This window comes from Microtus pennsylvanicus, chromosome 2 (genome assembly GCF_037038515.1).
Source record: "Microtus pennsylvanicus isolate mMicPen1 chromosome 2, mMicPen1.hap1, whole genome shotgun sequence".
NCBI lineage: Eukaryota > Metazoa > Chordata > Mammalia > Rodentia > Cricetidae > Microtus > Microtus pennsylvanicus.
In genome coordinates, this window is record NC_134580.1 from 85,595,807 (window position 1) to 85,614,079 (window position 18,273).

At 44.5% G+C, this 18,273-nt stretch overlaps 1 protein-coding gene across 7 annotated transcripts in view; it reads left to right on the forward strand.

Moving 5' to 3' along the window:
• Mpped2 (metallophosphoesterase domain containing 2) overlaps positions 1-18,273 on the forward strand; it is a 180,432-nt gene that overhangs the window by 83,496 nt on the left and 78,663 nt on the right. For 6 of the 7 annotated variants that reach the window (XM_075961661.1, XM_075961659.1, XM_075961662.1 and 3 more), the window contains one exon: positions 7,579-7,804. In XM_075961661.1, the coding sequence (XP_075817776.1) occupies positions 7,579-7,804 (226 nt within the window). Of the gene's footprint in view, positions 1-7,149; positions 7,237-7,578; positions 7,805-18,273 lie in introns of those variants that run through there. The other variant, XM_075961664.1, reaches the window with a different exon arrangement.

Here is an 18,273-nt window from a genome sequence, read left to right on the forward strand (position 1 = left end):
TTACTCATTCCTCAGGAGAATAGTCTTCAGGGCTTTGGATATTTTCTGTGGTCCTTCTCCACATTATCAGAAATATAATGCGAATTTTAAGCAGGAAGATTTTCCTCTTCTTCTCTGTCTCCAGGATGTCACAGGGTCCCTTACACTGCTGGTGTCTGGGACCGGTGTTCTAAAATATCCTTCCCGTGCTGCAGGAGGGCTGAAGGTCTCAGGGAGATGATTGGATAGCAGTCTATCCGTAGCTCTTATTTTGTTTAGAAATGGTGCAAGGGTAATCGTAGTGTATTCAATATTAACTGGGCTCTTTGTGGTCCTACAAAGTGAGGTCGCTCTCCAGCATGTCAGAATGGAAGGTGAGCCTGAAGGCTGCACTTCTGAGGCTGATTTCCCTGAGCACCAGGGAGCCAGAGCATGCCCTTCTATTCTGACCCCACCTCTCTGTTTCTTCTCTTTTTCCTACGGAGTAATCCTTGCTTACTGACAGTCTTTTGACACCAGTAACCTCGGTTTCTTCACGCATTTTCAAAATCTCTAATTTGGGATATTGGAGAGGAGTGTCCGCAGGAATCAAAGGTCTTAAATTTTGCTTCAGAACAAGGCTTTCTTAGACAGATGAAGCCTAGAGAGCTGTGGATGCTTTCTCTGCTGTGTGCTGGGGGTTTGTTTCCCCATGGCTTTAGCAGACGAAAATAAGAGATCACAATCAATTAGTCTTATTTACCAGTTTCTTGATTTAAAATATAGGCCATGGGGAAGATTAGCCACAAACTAATGAGCCATTTTGGTCACCCTATTTCCCATAATCCCTACTCAGGAGGAATGAAAAGTGTCAGACAAGCTCGTGTGGAAGGCAGATGCCCTGGAAGAGCGAATTGTCGGAATACCTTCTATAATGATTTATGGCAGAAAAACAGGCTGCAGTTATATGATACTTAATTTTGAGGCACATTAATTTTTATTGAAGGAGTGGCGCAAGCTATCCTGGGAATCTTATTTATGCAGAGCAGCACTTGTGTATGAGCATTTGAAAATGATGCACCGGTGCTCCATTTCTGACTCCCCTCTATTAATTTCCCAGCTACTTCCGTTCACGGGATTATCCCAGCCCTCTCCCACTCCCATAGGTGTCGAGTTTATCACCTTGTACTTCCTTTCTCCTGTCCAAGCTTTGTCCTATTTCTTATAATACAACTCTCTCTCTTTCTCTCTCTCTCTCTCTCTCTCTCTCTCTCTCTCTCTCTCTATATATATATATATATATATATATATATATATAAATTTATATATATATTTAATGTCTGGTCCTATAATATATATATATTATAGGACCAGACATTAAATTGACCCCTTTCCCTTCCCCTCCCTTCCCAGAAAAGGTTCCCAGATTCCCCTGGGAGGTAGTGGACAAGAAAATTATGCCAACAGCTGCAGTATAATTTAGGGAATGCCTTAAGTGAGCCAAGCTATGTGTTGTCATAGCGTGAGGCTGACACTGCCCCTCATGTTTCTTGCAGGAGAGAAGCCTGTGACATAGCTAGAGAAACATCTAGAATGGAACACTCTGCTTCATTGTACAAATGAAAAGGGACATATAGTCTAGAACTAGAGAGAAGCCCCCAGGGATGGAGAAGTGGCACTGGAACTCAAGTGACAGGGGAACCTTAGCCGGGCATTATGAGGTTCTTGCAAATTAGGCTTTATGTGATAAAAATTTTAGCTTGCGAGGGAAGATCTAGATTCTAATCTGCTTGTGCTATCCATGTGGCTGGTAACCACATGGCAAACAGCGTCATCTCTCTGGTACGCAAATCACGTTGTTGATTTTTACATTTTTAAATCATTTTTTAAAAAGCGTTTCCAAATGTACCCTTTCCTCAGATTGCAAATTCGAAGAACACAGAGCTGTTCTGGTAAATGTGGGAGCAAGTCCCTCCCCTCAGCCCTGTGCTTTTCTCCTGAGTCTTGTCCTAGCTCTGAGGAGCCCTCAGACTGGTGTGCCTACCTTGGCACATTCTCCTGCTTCCATGCTGTGATTAGCTGAGGCCCCTTGGGTCCGGAATGCTGTGACCAGGGACCAGGTCCCTTTGTTTACTTTAGAGCGAGGGCTGACCTAACATGCACATAGCTGAAGGTATCTGCCCGCACTGGGTGCTGCTGCTACCTTGTTCTTTGCTATACACACACCAAGAAAGGGAACCCACCAGCGTCTAAGAAGAACTAGAGACATTTCAAGGGAATAAAAGCTGCAAAGAGGAATGGAATCTGGATTGCTTCCATATTAGTCCTTTGTGAATGAAAGGCCAAGAGATGGGCTCCACAAGAGGGGGAATCAAGTGACATGCTTATGTTGATTTTAAGGAAGATCTGTCTTACCAGTGGGCACAAGCTGCAGCCTACCATGCTTCGTCTCTTTATCTTTATCCCAATGGCCTCATTGGTTCTGATAACACTCATTGCTTAAGGGTATATTTCATCACTGCCAGATTCTGCCAGTTTTCAGAGGTGTTCTTTTCCATTGTCTGCCGCAGTACTCTGAGAGTGGTGCTGTTGTGTGTGGCCTCAGGGAGGGATGTGATTTGTGGATGAAGTAATGGCTTCTTGGATGGCAGATGGGAGGGCTAGTCTCCATCATCATCACAAGCCACAGCACAGCCCATGTCTACTGAAGGACCAGCATGTCAGAAGTTGATTAGGATCCCATTTAATCCCCCTAAAGCTCTTTTTGTCGTGCTATTCCTCATTCCTACCTATAGTCAAAGAAAGTATCATTTGGAAGGTGTGGACTGGAACTTAGCTGGTAGACCAGATGCTGGAGTGACATTTTATGTAGGACACTTTTATGAAAGCGTAAACTGGAAAGGAAATGTGATGTTGAGTTCCATTTTGTCATGGCCTAGTGTGCCAAGCCTAGTTTCTGGAGTCTTAAGAAGCTTTTTGAGCACCCTTGGGCATGCTCATTCATTGTATCACTAAGCAAATACGAGTTGTGTGCTTATCATCGGGAAGTATTAAACTGAGTTCTTTGAGTCAAACAAGCAACTAAGCCACTATCCATGCCTTAAGTCAAAAGGGAGTTGAGTTACCCATGAAAAGCAAAACTAAAACCTGGAGTTCCAGTTGTGACCATGTTTATTCTGACATGCATGTGCTTCTGAAGCTTTAAATCATGCCGCTGTTGCCGTCATCACCCTGAGAACAAAAGGCAACTGTCCAGAGTCATACAGCTAATACACGGCAAAGCCTACAGAACCCCGACTCTTAACCCCGAGCTCCCCTGAAGCCAAGTAGTACTGGTTTAGAATTGAATCTTAAGAGCAGAAATTTAAAAAGGATGGCAAGACAGCACTCCCCGAAGATGTAAGGATGAGGAGGCTGTCACGGAATGGGACAGGACGCAAAGACACCTGAGGAAGAAGAGAGAGGTGGTGCTAGACGGGACAAAGGGACTCTGAAGAGCAGGGCATCAGCAACCAAAGGGGGTGGATATTTGTAGAGGCAGTGAGGTCACTGTGGTCAGCTCAGCCCAGGTGAGAACGGAGAAGCTCTGCTTTGTCCCTTGGGAAGTTATTAAGGATGTTCCAGGGAAGCCTTTAGAGGATAATAAAAACAGAAGCTAAATTGCCTTGGGTTGTGTGTTCTTTGGTGTAAAACTGCAGTGGCCCTTGAGGCAAAGCCAGTGTGGGCCCAGCAGAAGCCACAGTGAGAGTGGGAAGGCCTGCAGGATTTGTGAACTTTGCTGGATGCTTTTCAGTTTTCCAAGAGAGGTGGGAAGCTCTGAAAAGTGTGTGTTATCTTCTGCTTTCTAAATGTTAGTTCATTTTTCAAAAGTAAGATTCAGTGAAGAACTAAACTTAACATATCTGTAGGTTGAATTTATCATATCTGGATGCCTCCCAGGAGTTTCAGAGCAAAGTGCTGAAGCATCTTGATCCATTTAGGATCATGTGTGCAGCAGGCACACCTGGTTACTTGCCAGTGGTTGCTGACTCTTACTTAATCGGGATGGGTAAATATGAACTCACCACAAAAGAAGATTCCATAAATAAAAAAACTGTTGCTCAAGAGAGAAGATATCCGAGAACCAAGGCAAGGTGTATGCAGGCAGGGGAGGAGTGGTTTAAGAGTCTGGTGGGTAGAAGTATAAGCTGTGACCAAGGTGGACTAAGGGGAACGCAAAGGTGAAGAAGCAAGGAGACCCTTCCTCTTCCTTTATCCACATGGTCAACAATCCTGGGAGTTGAAGAGAAACCCAGAAACATGTTATGGTGCCTGCTCTGAAGGCTAGCAGATGACAGGAGCGTGCAGCCCCTCAGACTGCACAGCAGCTGTGAGGGGCAGTTAATCTTCATATCGTCCCTCTCTGTTTCTTTGGGAAGGACAGGGTCTCACCCTGTAGCCCAGGTTGGCCTGGAACTATGTAGCCGAGGTTGGCATTGAATTAGTGGCAGTCCTCCAGACCCAGCCTCCTGAATGCTGGAATTATAGGCCCGAGCTAACAGGCTCAGCTGTGGGACAGAATAAACTGTCTCTGCTCGCTCATGTGCCCACGTAGAATCTTTAGCTGTCCCTTGAATTGATGGCTGGGTTCATTTTATTCATCCATTGTGGCCTTATTGCTATACCTGTAACTTATCTGTGCTGTTTATTCAAAAGTGTTCTGACAGTTAAATATTTTATCATACACATATACATAATATAAGTGCATATTACATATGTGTTTTTGTTACATATATGAAAATAATGCTATAAATCACACTTACTCTAGCTTTCCAATTGTGCATTTAAAAATATGCTAACTCCTTAAGACTTTTATCGAGGGTTCCTCTCCATTCCACCCAGAATAATCTTGTCTTTCATTCCCAGGACACGCTGCCTAATTCTACTGGGTAGTTCTTTGGGTCCCACAGAGCAGGGATTTCTTCTGCGTTAAGAAAGTAGAATATGGCCTATGCTTTTTATTCAAGTGGGTTGGCCTAGATGGCCTGATCTGAATAAAATGGATAAAGGCAGGCACCTCTTTGTCTGACAATTTGAAAGTGATGCTATTTGAATACCAAGAAGCTTGAAGCTTGACTGCGCAGCCTTCCAAATTAATCTAGTCTTGTGGGAAAGAAAGAAAATACCATCAAGTAACAGGAGATTTGTCAGCTGCCCTGCTTACACTTTTCATATAAAGCAGAAAGGTTGGCAGGTTATAGATGGAAGGTCAGCTCAGCAAAGCAGAAAATCTGTCAGACAATCTCACAACACAGGTAACCCAGGGCGGAACCTGGAAACCGCTATTGGATTCTCAGGGTGAGATGAGTGTGTTGGCGGCGTGTAAATATCATCACCGCTCCCGCGGCTGTTCATTTCGGGGCTTCCTGCTCTAGCGGACTCTCTCAGACCTGATTCAGAAGATGCAAGGATACTTACTTTCCATGGGAGGATTTCCTTCGCAGAAGTTTCCCCTTTTATTTTTGGTTTGTTTGTTTTGAACACTTAAAGTGGGGGTGTGGTGGGGGAGCACTTCTTTTGCCCAATGTCTTAATCTCTCAATCTTGCTGAACCAAATATCCAAAATGGGGGCATAGTGAGAATCCTGTGCCTCTCGTGAAAGCAGTAGTGACAACTGAGTGATTTTCCAGCGAGCCCATCATCAGCCACCATGGAGACAGAGGGCCACAGTGTTGGCTGAGCCGGTAGCTAAGGCCCACTCAGGCAAGACCAGCCTCAAGAGAGAGTGATGCTCACGAAAACATGTCTAGCCTGTTCCGACTTGAAGAACCTCGGTGAATCTGTGGGTGCGTTATCTAACCACAGAGCTGTGATAGCAGAGTTGTACGGCCTCATAGCTTCAGTGTAGGGAGTGCTGGGAATTTGAAGCCTTGTTAATCTATCTTTCATCTGTGCTTCAAGTGTAGGAATCGCACACAACAGCCGCACCATTCTAAGGCAATTGCAACACACATCGTGTGTCCTAATTGCCCAACTTGCATAAGCATGCCTCTGAGAGTGGCTTCCCACTTCTATTGCACTCGTCTCTACAGCCCTGCAAATGACTGAGGCCAGAGGTGTGTCACACAGCTGTGTGAAGGGGGCCATCAGGTGTCCCTTGACTCCTGGCCTCCATGTTTCTTCTTCCCCTTCTTGTAGCATCATTTTCTATCACTGCTTCACCGTTCTCTCGAGCCTTCCTGCTATAGCACATGCTGTGTATATGATTCTATTACCCGTAGAAACTGCAAATCAAAAGCTGAAGAAAACAACCCTGTTATAAAGCATCACCACCGTCTTAGGAAACACTTGTGCTAGCCGCTGCCTGTGTTTCGGGCTGCTGGCAAGGCAAGGGCTCTATGTGCAGTCTTTACAGATTGCTCTGCCGAAATCCAAGTACCAATGGCAGAAGTTACTGCCACTCCCAGTGAAAAGTCTCTCCCACTAAGCTGCCTTAATTAAATCAACTCTGGCTTGCTGGTAAGGATCAATTCTTACAAGGGTATTCTATTTCCTTCTCAGGGTAACCTTAATTCTTCCCAGAATAGCAGGCAACATTAATTTTGCATTGGACCCAGGAGTCAAGGTGGAATTATATGTGCCACTGCCCCACCCTTTTTTCCACTCCAAAATAAAATAAAATGAGCAATAGCTCAGTGGTGAGTTTTGTGGGATGGGTAGAGACCGAGCAGCGAAAAAAGGCATTAATCTCAGGAAGGGATTGGCTGCCCGGGTCTATCTCCCCTTGGAATTTCGGTTCTTACTGCATCACAGTGAGTTATTAATATGTATGACCTGTACTCTATTCAAACATTATAAATCTATGCAGAAGTCTGGTGTTTGGGTTTTCCTTTATAGCTTTCATTCTTCTTCCCAGAATTATCTCATTTCGATCGGGAAACTTTTGCATAAAAAGCGCACACCAAGAACTCACATTTCCATAGCATAAATATTAAAAGGGGGTTAAGCTTTACAGTTTCCTCTCCCGTCCCAATGGGAGGAAAGTTGGCCTTCCAATCACGGGCCCTTAATAATGTTCTGTTTACTCAGAAGCCAAAAGGTAAATGTAAAATGAGACTTGCAATCTGACATAGGAGGCTCCTTATCTGGACGTAGGACGCATTATAAAATGCTTAGATGTGCCGCTTCTTTTGTGTGAAGGGTGTATTAAATCTAGCATTTATGCATGCTGTTAAAGATACTTGGTTGTGTTATTTTCTGAGAGCCAGACTGAGTCCAAGCCTTCTCTTCAGGATCATGGTCAGTCTCTATAAGACAAAGCAAAATAAAAATTGGATAATTGTTTTGTATAGATTCATCACAGTGGGTCTGTAAAATCTAGAGAGAAATGGAGCTGGAAACTTCGATGCCTTCTTAATGGCTTATTCCCTCCTCATAGCTTCCTATCTCTGGTTTATTGTCAATTTTTGGTAGCATAAAAGAATAGCCATAAATTTTGATTTACATGGACATAGAAGGAAACGTATGAGCATTTCATTCGGATGAGCCGTCTGCTAATCACAGTCTTGGCTGTTTTATTTTGTGATGGGAAATGAATGTGCTAATTGGTGCTTTTTTTTTCTCTCCATCTTCTCATTACAGGAAACCTGCCATATGAATATAAAATTGTGATTGCTGGGAATCATGAACTGACGTTTGATAAGGAATTCATGGCAGACCTCGTTAAACAGGACTACTACCGTTTCCCCTCTGTGTCCAAATTGAAACCGGAGGACTTTGACAATGTCCAGTCCCTCCTGACAAACAGTATTTACCTGCAAGATTCGGAGGTAACCGTGAAGGGATTCAGGATATATGGTGCACCTTGGTAAGTGCTTGCTCAAACAGGTTAGGAACCAAGAAACCATGTTTGGTACTGGACTGCTTTAAATGATAATGCCTAGGATGGAAGGAAAGGTTACTGCTCTGACAAAACACATCATCTGCCCCTGCTGAAAGCCACGGTATTAGTTCTTCTCACCATCAGCCAGATTCCTTTAAGTGAGAAGAATGAGAGTAAGGCTTGAGTAGAAACGTGGGTCGTTGTGTAAGGAGGCTCTATGTGTGTCTGTGTAACATAGAAAGATTTGTGAAAGACCACCCTGGTGCTCTTGACAGATTTAGCTACTCTGAACATTTCTTGAGAGCATTCCCCTTTCCATTATACTGGAAGCAGTCATGCATTGCCTCGTGTGTAGACTGTATGCATCAGACTGGCCAGCTCTGTAGAGATAGCTTTTGAAATCCTAGTTTCAAAGACTCCCTGATTCTCCTCCCTTTGAGAAACAGAAAACAAAACAAAGAGCAACAAAAAAAACAAACTGTTTTTAAAGGGTCTGCAGATGAGATACATGCTCAGGCAATTTGGAGAGTGCTGACTGACAGACAGCACAGTACCAGGAGTCTAGACCTGTGCTATGGATTGCTGTGCTCTGGATTGCATGTCCTCGGGGCCTCACAGGGGGACTCGGGATCTTGGTTCTGCCGGTTTTCCTTGCCAGGTTTTAAAGAACTTATTCCATGTTGAACCTTAGACCCTGTATCTTTAAAATGGTGAAAACAAATAGTACCTTTTATCCAGCCATCAGAAGATTATGGAGGTAGCCCCGTGCGATGGATTTAGAAGACAGCCTGGTAATTGGCATAGGATAACAATTATCATTTTTTCTGCTCTTGGCTTTGCCATTGTGTTTTGGAGCAAGTCACTCAGCCCAAAACAATGTTTTCATCTCTAAAATGAGAATGTTGGGCTGGAGTTATCTGTATCAGACAATTCCAGGATTATCTGTGTGTATTGGGCAGACCAGCTAACCCTCCCAATCTCAGCTGGAAGAGCCCCTAAGTTCTCTGCTACAGCTGAGGATATGGCTGCCAGAGGAGTTGCAGAATGGACTCCAGTTGCCTCTCCACTCAAAGGTTTGGTTTCTGCCTGAAAAAAAAAACCCCGCATTTCCCCCCTTACTAATTGGTTTTCGTGACTGTTAGGGAGTGGGGAAGTACATTTTTGTTTGCACTTCATCCTGACAGTGACTGTGAGTTCCTCATTAACAGCTGTAAGCTAGGCACCGCTCTAAGTCCATTGTTATATCAGTTTTCCAATGGAGTCTTCAATCTGCCTGTAGAATTTAGGTACCACTGTGATTCTCATTTGTCAGATAAGGAAACTGAGGCACAGACAGTTAAATGACTGTTCCTAAAAACAACAGGTAGCAAATGGTAGCCCTACCATTCTGCAAGTCTCTCTCTCTCTAGGGAATATAGTGTGGCCAAGGGCCTGAAGAGCGTTGGCAGTGTGGTGGTAATGTGATAATTCGTGGTCATAATGTGCAGGTCCAGCTTAAATTCGGCTCTATTAAAATCCATCCTTTATCTTTATGCATGAGAAGATGGTAGAGGGTAATAGGATAAATAGCAGGCATGGATCCTGTTCAGCTGCGATCTGAAAATGATCTCAGGATGAAGCAGGGTGTTGACATGGATGGTTCTGGATGGGGGCAGGGTGTGAGCATCTCCCACTTCCCAGTCCAATTCTTGAAGTAATTTAATAGTTGAAGAATGACCTCTGATTGTCAGAGAAGCCTGACGTGTTGGCTAAAAGCATTTCTTCGGACTCGCCTGGTGTTTTTGAACAATCTTCACCCAGGCCCAGGACGTTGGGCTGTTCATGAACAATCAGTGCTTTCAAAGACCCCAGATTGCTAATTACTGAAACAATGACCAGAGTGGGGGTGGGGGAAGCATCCTCCATGGTTTAAACTGATCCAAATCTGTTTAGGATAGAACTTAACTAAACAAAATTACAGCTGTGATGAATGAGGGGATGATTAGCATCCCAAGGCAGACATCGACGTATCCCACGATGGGAAAACAAATTGCTAACTGAAATAGCCGGTGTGATGGAGTATGACCCAGTCTGGGTGGGTGGTTCATGCTGCAGACAAAGTTTATATCAGAGCCTATCATTTAAGGTACTTTTAATCATTAATAAAAAATCAATTCAAAATTGGTGAAGGTAGTTGAAGCCAGAAACTAGGCAGCATTGATTTGTGTCTTGAAATGGTATCCTGAGTTAGTGTTCCATATAGTGTGTATGAGATTTCCATAAATCTTGACCCCTTGTTCTTGCCAAACACTTCTTTACAAAGAAAGGGATCTATAGGTGGGATTTGGGAGATCCGTAGGTGGGATTTGGGGGATCTGTAGGTGGGATTTGCCCCACCCACTGAAATTGTTGGTATTAAGAATGCAGAAAGTCAAGAAGAGGTTTCATTTCACCCTATTCTCCTGTTGTTTGAATATCACTGTGAAGATGCTCTGTTGAAATGGGTAGTCCTAGGGCTACTATTGACTTGGGGATTTCTGCCTGAGCATTTCTCTACGGGGAGGACCGTGTTTCCCGTTTTGACTACATACTCTACAGGACCTTGGATGAGTTCTTCTGTCTTTGCTTTGTTTGATTTTTAACATCACCGTGCCTCTGTTTTCAATATAAACTTAGTGTATCCACAGCATAGTGAAGACTGCAAACCTCAAGTTAGCATCTGAGAAGTGTAGCTATTACCATGAACAGAGGAGTAATTGATGCTTCCTGACCACTCTGTAAGAGACTTTGCACCAGGAGTCAAATGGGTGTGTTCTGACCTTGTGTCTCTGCTGATTGGGTGATGCTAGATGAGTCATGTGACTTCTAGATTTCAGATATGGAACAGAAGAAATGATGTCTGTTCTAGGTTCTTTCGTATTCAACAACATAACTGTTCACTGTAGCATGAATCCTAATTGGTCTTAATAATAAAAACCCAGAGTCAGATATTAGGGGGTGAAAGCTGAAAGATCAGAGAAGCAGAGCAGCGAGCCACTAGAGATCTTACCTCTACAAAATACTTAGATGAAAAAGGGTATCCTGTCTCTACAATCCTCAGACTGAATGCTGAGCTCCCATCTCCTCCTGCCTTTTATTCCTCTCTCTACCCACCCTGTCTGTAACTTCCTGTCTCCACCTCCCTACTGTTGGAATTAAAGGTGTGAGCCACCACCACCTGGCTCTGTTTCTCTTTTAGACTGATTCAATCTCATATAGCTCCAGGGTGGGGTGAGGGGTGGGGTGAGGGGTGGGGTGTTGAACTCCTGATCTTCCTGCTTCCTCCTCCTAAGTGCTGGGGTTAAGAGTAAGTGCCACCACTGCCAGGCCTCGATGGTTAACTAGTGGCTAGCTCCACCCTCTGATCTCCAGGCAAGCTTTATTTGTCAGAAACAAACAAAATATCACACAATGATTCCCCTCTTTTCTTTTCAGAACAAGACCCCTGCCTCTAATCCCCTTTGTTCAGCTTTTTTTCCTGATCATTACCAACAAGAATTTGTACCCAGTTTCCCTAAATATCCATGACCCATCTTTTGGAAATGTGGGCATAGTTCTCTAGACTACTTCTTGCTGATTGGGGGATACTGGTAGTCTTTGGGGGACCCTGGGAAAATTCAGGATTATGGTCAATTCCTGACTGGAGTATTCTGTAAAGCTGGATTATCTCAGCCAGCAGCCTTGAAGCCATTCTGGATGTCGAGCTCAGAAGAAATTGCAGCAGAGGTGCTCTGAAACATTGGACCATCTGGGCTTTTCTCCCCCATCAGAGATATTTCAGGGGGTCTTCCTCAATCAGACTTAATTTTTCATAACCCAGAATGAACCCACAGCCTCTCATTTCCTGTGGAAATAAAAGCAAAACCTCTTCTCTAAAGTAACTCATCTTTTGACTTAAATTTTGAAGTCAAGGCATTTTCAAAATATACATGTTAGATTATTCCAACAACATATGTAATCAAATGTCTCTTAGCAGCTGTTGTTCCTTCCGCAGTAGTCAAACAATTCAAAGACAACACAATAACATACAGTATCCTGACTCTCTGAGAATTTTCCATCTTTACATGGCTTATAATATTTTTTATTATTCTTTCTTTTTAAAGAACTTTCTCTACCCTTTTTTTCTTTTTTTAAAATTGATTTTATTGAGCTATACATTTTTCTACCCTCCCTTCCCTCCCTCTCCCCTCCCCTTCAGCCCTCTCCCATTGTCCCCATGCTCCCAATTTACTCAGAAGATTTTGTCTTTTTCTACTTCCCATGTAGATTAGATCCATGTATGTCTCTCTTAGGGTCCTCATTGTTGTCTAGGTTCTCTGGGATCGTGAATTTCCCTAAGTTCTGCCATCATTTCCTTTTGCCCCCTTTGGGAGACAGAAGAGGGACTTGTGTTATCAGACAGCTAGAGCAGACCCTGGCCTTGAAAGCTCACACAGGCTTCCCAGGCCTGCTGTTCATGCTTGGCTTCCATGACGGACCTCCTTTTCCTCTTTCTGGCTGTCTTCTTCAACATCTTTTCCAAAGGCAAAGAATAGTTAAAGAAGAAAAAGTTCTAATCTGTCAGATATTAGCCACTGCCATAACTGACTGCTTGTCTGTTCATACCAAGGCGAAGGTAGAATTTTGAAATCATCTTCATGTTTCTGGTTACTGAACCTGTAGCCAGCCTTTTAATGCAAGTGAGTTTCAGTTTAACTCACACATGGACAGGCTGTGAAAATCAACTGGGTCTTCTTTTTCTGATCTCAGTTGCTCTTTTGATAGCAAGGTCCTGTGTCAAAGAAGAAACAAACCCACACTTACTAAGAGATCAGCAAGCCCTACCGCAAAAAGTAGACAGACCCTGGCCCTAGCTTGCACACTCAGACAGAGCGATTGTCTTGTTCTATGCCAGCCTGTACCTTGCTCCTCTTGCACAGAACTGGTCTCCCCTGGTGTTTAATGAACATGAATAGGGCTTTCCTATGTCTGGGAATTTGATCTCTTGACTCACCAAGGGGTCAGGAACAAAGAGTTCGTTTTTTTCATGTTAGAATGGACACAGGTGTAGTTTGTCACATTTAATAACTGTGGAAGAAGTGCCTTAATTTCTACAGCAGGAAAATTAGATCAGGCCCTGGGCTTGGTAGTTCTACAGTGGCCAAAAGAGGAAGAAAATTCCACCGCTCTTCCCTTTCAAAGTAAGCATGAGTAGGGTCTCCCTCCCTCCTCCGTTCCCTTCGTTTGGCATCGTAAACATGTTGAATTCACCCATTCATTTAGATGTAATTTCCTGAGCATTTCGCAAAGCCAGAGTTAAGTGTTGGCTCCACTCTGTGGCAAGGATAATTGTGTCTGCGCACAGCGCGCTACAAGGCTGTTTGTGTTGCCTTGTTCTGATCAGGGCAGCCGTGCTTCATGGGTATCCTGTCAGGAAGGCTTCAGATGTTTCCATTTCCAATTATAAGTTCCGTAATGCATCATGTATTTTGCTGACAGTCTTCAAGTTCTTGAAACAGCAAACAAATTAACAGCAGATATTGAGTGAGAGGATTAGAAAACCAATTGGTAACTCATGATGGAGCTCAGATACAGGAATGAGTGGAATGGGCTCATTTATTCTATGTTCACAGTCATACTGAGTAATTAGCTTGGGGAAAGAAGGAAAAAGGAAGGAACGAAGGGAAGAAAGAACAAAGGGAAAAAGGAATGGAGGAAGGAAGGAAGGAAAAGGAAAATCTTACAACATCTCAGTGTTCGGCAGGAGAGTCCATGTGTGTTTAAATCAGATTGTAATCACTATTGGTTCTGCACACTGTTTGCAGGGATCCCCAGCTTTTATTTAAGAGAGTTCCAAAATATATTGGCACAGAAAAACGTGTGTGTGTATGTGTGTTAAACAAATATGCACTCTGCTTTTACACGATTCTGTTTAAAGGCCCAGGCTAACATTTCATTTTGCTTGGCTCCAGGCCCACAGGCACAAACCTATGGCCATTCTGCCCTGGTCTAGAGTTACAGGGCTCTGTTTACATTATTGCCTGGTTCAGAATGCAGCTGACTGCTCTTAAAGCCACACGGGATCAGATTCATGTCTGGTTTTAACAACTGCCTTGTTTATTTGAAAAAGGGAGAAAGCAAACCTGATTGACTTTGCCACCTACCTCCCATTGATAGCCAGATCAGGACAGCAGATACCCGCTTCAAGTCCAGTTTAGACAGAGTTTGTCATGTTAGGTCCAGTTCAGAGCTCTCTGCCAGAACCTCCAACCGGTTCATCCTCCACCAGTTCTCCCTGTTGGAGCCTTTACCTGATGTGGGGAGGGGGCTAAACCGTAGCACTCCGTTAGGCTTCAAATTAGCTGCGGTCGCCATTGAAGTCTTTGCTTTCACATGGCTGAGCCAGCAGCTCAGCAAGCAGCACGGATAGACTCACATTTGGATAGACTAACATTTCCTCAGAGCCTATACAGGTGATGTCTCATTTGGGCCACCTGGCTGTCGCAGAATCATGTCATTGCTCCCTAGAGTTAATAAGACCAAGGTTTTCAAGTCAGGTGTTGTGCAGCCTGTTGCTTTTGAACAGAGTCCAAGTTAGGGCAGCAGGTGACGTGCCTAAAGTCTCAGAGCCCGTGTGAGAAATAGGACCTGAATCCAGAATTCCTTTGCCAAGTTCTTAAAATTGGGATTTTAGTTCAGCCAGAACATCCATCCACACCTCAGACTGAAGCAACTTAGGCAGTGACCACTTCTTATCTTTGAAGACATGGCCGTTTCCATTTCACTGCAAAAAGACTGCCCATTAATCCAGGCCACATGACTCTCTGGGGACTCTCGTGGGATTAAGTGTGCTGCTAGAGAGGGGCAATAGGAGTGTTGAGAAGAGAGGAATGGATGTCTTCTGCATGGTGTGCTTCAGAAAGTGAGGGTTTTTGCAAAAGAACAAATCTCCATCTCAGTATGTTATTGGCATTCTAGTATTCCCGTTTTCCTCCACACACGCTACAGACCAGGGGCCCAAAGTCCATCCCATGTCACTTCCCATGTCCCCATATTAAACATCTGTAGCAAGGGGGGTGGGCAGGTGCCCCTTGCTGGCCTTGTAGCAGTGCACTCCAGCCGAAGCTAGGCTGACGTGGGCTACTTCAAAGATCTGGACCATTTCCTTGGTTCTGCTGAGCTGGTGGGCAGCTGGGTGTCCTTCCACGCCTCGTGTTGTATTCACAGGCTCCTCCTCTTTCTAATCCAGAGTGGCTGCTGGTGGACAGAAGCAGATTCTAATGTGACTTTGTTCTCCAATGTAAAATGTCCTTCTATATATGTGCTGCTTTCATTGGTTGATGGATAAAGCTGTTTCGGCCAATGGGTCAGAAGAGGAAAGCCAGGTGGGAATTCCTGAGATAGAGAGGGTGGGCCGAGTCAATCGCCATGTAGCTGCCGAAGGAGGAGGACGCCAGAACCTCACCTGGTCAGCCACAGCCTCATGGCGATACACAGATTAATAGAAATGGGTTAATTTAAGATGTAAGAGTTAGCTAGGAATATGACTAAGCTATTGGCCAAACAGTGTTGTAATTCATGTAGTTTCTGTGTGATGATTTGGGTCTGGGTAGCTGGGAAATGAATGAGCAGTCTCTGCTTACAGTTCTCTGTGCTTACTCTAGACTAGCTCAGTCCAGAACTACTGAATGTCCACTCCATATCTAATGAGTAAGTGAGTGAGGGAACAAACAATATGATGGTAGCTGGAATATGAGCCAGAGATCTACACAGATCAGACGGCAGTGGTAATGAGCGGAATTTCCAATACAAAGCCAGGCAGGATTGTGATGTATGGGATGGAAGACGAGAGGTGGAAGAGCAAAGTGGAACCAAACAAAGCTCTAAGCTGTGCCCCTTCTCCTGCAAGAGCAGATCTGGATCTTTCCTGGGCCTCGGGGAGGGTGGAGAGCACAGCGTGTCCCTCAGTGAGCATGGTTTTCTAAAGCAAGGGAAAGGCAATAATGAACTTGACTTTAGGCCCTAAGAATTTTCACAGAAAGGCATCTTCGTGAGCCGTGTTATTCTTGCCTCCGATGCCTCGTCCCATGCTGTGAGGAGAGAGAGAACTTGCTAGTATCCTTGAGGAATGTTTCTTCAAGGCTGTGTTCAAGAACAGTGCAAAGATGAGAGTGTTGGGAAGCGACCAAGTGAACCCTGACCCTCCTCTGGTATTGCAGAGTCATGAAGCCTGCTTGGTGATGAACCCCCCACTGGCTGGCTTTCGCGATTTTTCACCACTTACTTTTGAGATGTCGGATAGATGCAGACTTCTTCGTCTCTGCTCTGCACTATAAATGTAGGGTGGATTTTTTTCCAGATTGTTCCATTTAGTAAACCTATTCAGGTCCCATGACAAGCTAAGTCCACATCAGCCTGCTTGCCAGTCAGATGTGTTCTCCGATTGGTCCAGGTGACTAGAAGGGTCGCTTTGATGCTTCCAACGGGCCCGAGATGAAGGTGAGGTGGGCCCTCGGTCCTCAGATCAGAGGCTGCCCTCTCGCTCTCCTCCCCGACAGCTGGTACTGCCTCTGCGTAGTCTCGCCACAGGACTCCCTTCCCTCCGCTTCCGGCAAGTCTGCAAGCTGCCAGTTGATTCACAATACAGGCTGAATAATCAAAGCTAGGCTGTGTTCTTTGCTTGATGGGAAGAAACCCTCTGCCCCTCCAGGCAGCTCTGTGAGAGGGCTGTCAAAGCGTGATGTCACTTATTGTCTCGAGGCTTCATTTGTGAGCTTGCGGGAAGCTGGGTAGAACACAGGCTCGACCGTGTCATAGTCAAGGACATATTCCTGCCATTGAAGATTTTGTCAAAACTGGGCTAGCCCTACTTGTTGCTTCTCTCTTCTCTTAAGACGTCTGTCCCTCAGTTTAACACTTCCGGAAAGAACTTCCCAGGCGGAAGACACACTCTGAAAACTTGGTTCCCTTTGTCAGCCTTGAGCAGGTGTACCCGGTCTTGGAGGTCTTGGAGGGAGGCAGTCTGTAAACCTACACAGACTGCAGCGTTCAGAAGAGGCTGTCCCAGCAAGAGTGACTCTCAGTGTCATCAGTGTGACCTTGGCGAGCACATTATCTAATCTCTCTGAGCCATAACTTTATCTGTCAAATGGGCGTGCAAATAACTGTCACGTATGCAACATCACCTACACATACATACGTCGTACGGCATGTATTCAAGCTTGGCCATGTCTCCACAGGAGTGGAAAACCAGAAGATTAAACATTAGAGAAGTTAAATAACTCACCCAATGATCCTAGCCACACAAAGGACAGGAAATTCTTAAAGTCAGACTCCAGTCTAGGTAGCTGGCCCTATAGCTTTTTCTTTTTTATCATTTGTGGAGTTTTTGTGGAATAAGAAGTTGTGGATGTTAGCCTCCTGGTACTCATTAAATAATAATAAAACGTTGTTTTCTTCCCTGAACAGTGAGTGGGTTTTCAGTTCTCTGATGGCTGACATTGTTTTTTTGTTTGTGTGTGGTCATACTAATGGGGCAGAAATAAAGTACATAGGAAATTTAAGAAAGTGGTGTAAGTGTGTGTGTGTGTGTGTGTGAGAGAGAGAGAGAGAGAGAGAGAGAGAGAGAGAGAGAGAGAGAGAGAGAGAGAGAGAGGGAGAGAGAGAGAGAGAAAAAACCAGGAAGACAGACAAAGGAATAGAATTTTAAGAAATGGCTATCACTTACTTTCTTTGGCCTGACAAGTTGCTTATGATCTGGGTAAATGGAAGCCATTTAGGAAAGTTGCCCTGTGTATTGCTGCATTTGGTTCAGAAGCATGGAAGAGTGAAGATGGCTGTTAGATGAGGACAGATGGGACAGTTTTAAGGTCACTGAAATGGAGTATCGTTTTCAATGTATGAGTAACACGTAGCAGTGCGTCCTCACCCAGGAAAGATTGAGGCAGTGCTGGATAGTGACTGTAAATTCAGTGTGGGCTGGCCCGTGAGGGCCGCTCCAACTCAAGGCTAGTGGCAGATTTGAAAGCCTCTGGATTAGCAGAATGTGTTCTGTACAAATCAAGGAAGATGGGCTCAACAACCTGCACTAACTCAGGACAGAATGGAAGAAGATGCTCAAATGTTAGAAAAGCTCATCTGTGAAATACAGGCACATCACTGTCGCTAAGACCCGTCATGCCTTTCGCATCCAAAAGAATGAAAGGCCATGAGAAGAGAAGCCTCTGGGATATAGAAGGGCAGGCTAGAGGCAATGGTTCTAAGTGAGATTCTTCCTAGATGGGGCGGGGAGGGGGATCTGAGACAGTTTCTGAAGGAAGAGATGAAATTAACTGCATAACTGAGCATGACGGGCTTACAGGGTGGGCCGCAGATGGAAAAAACAGTGGTAACATTTCATGTGGATTTGCGGTAAGTCAAGTGAAGACGGAGCAAGAGTATTGTGCTTGTAGAGGAAG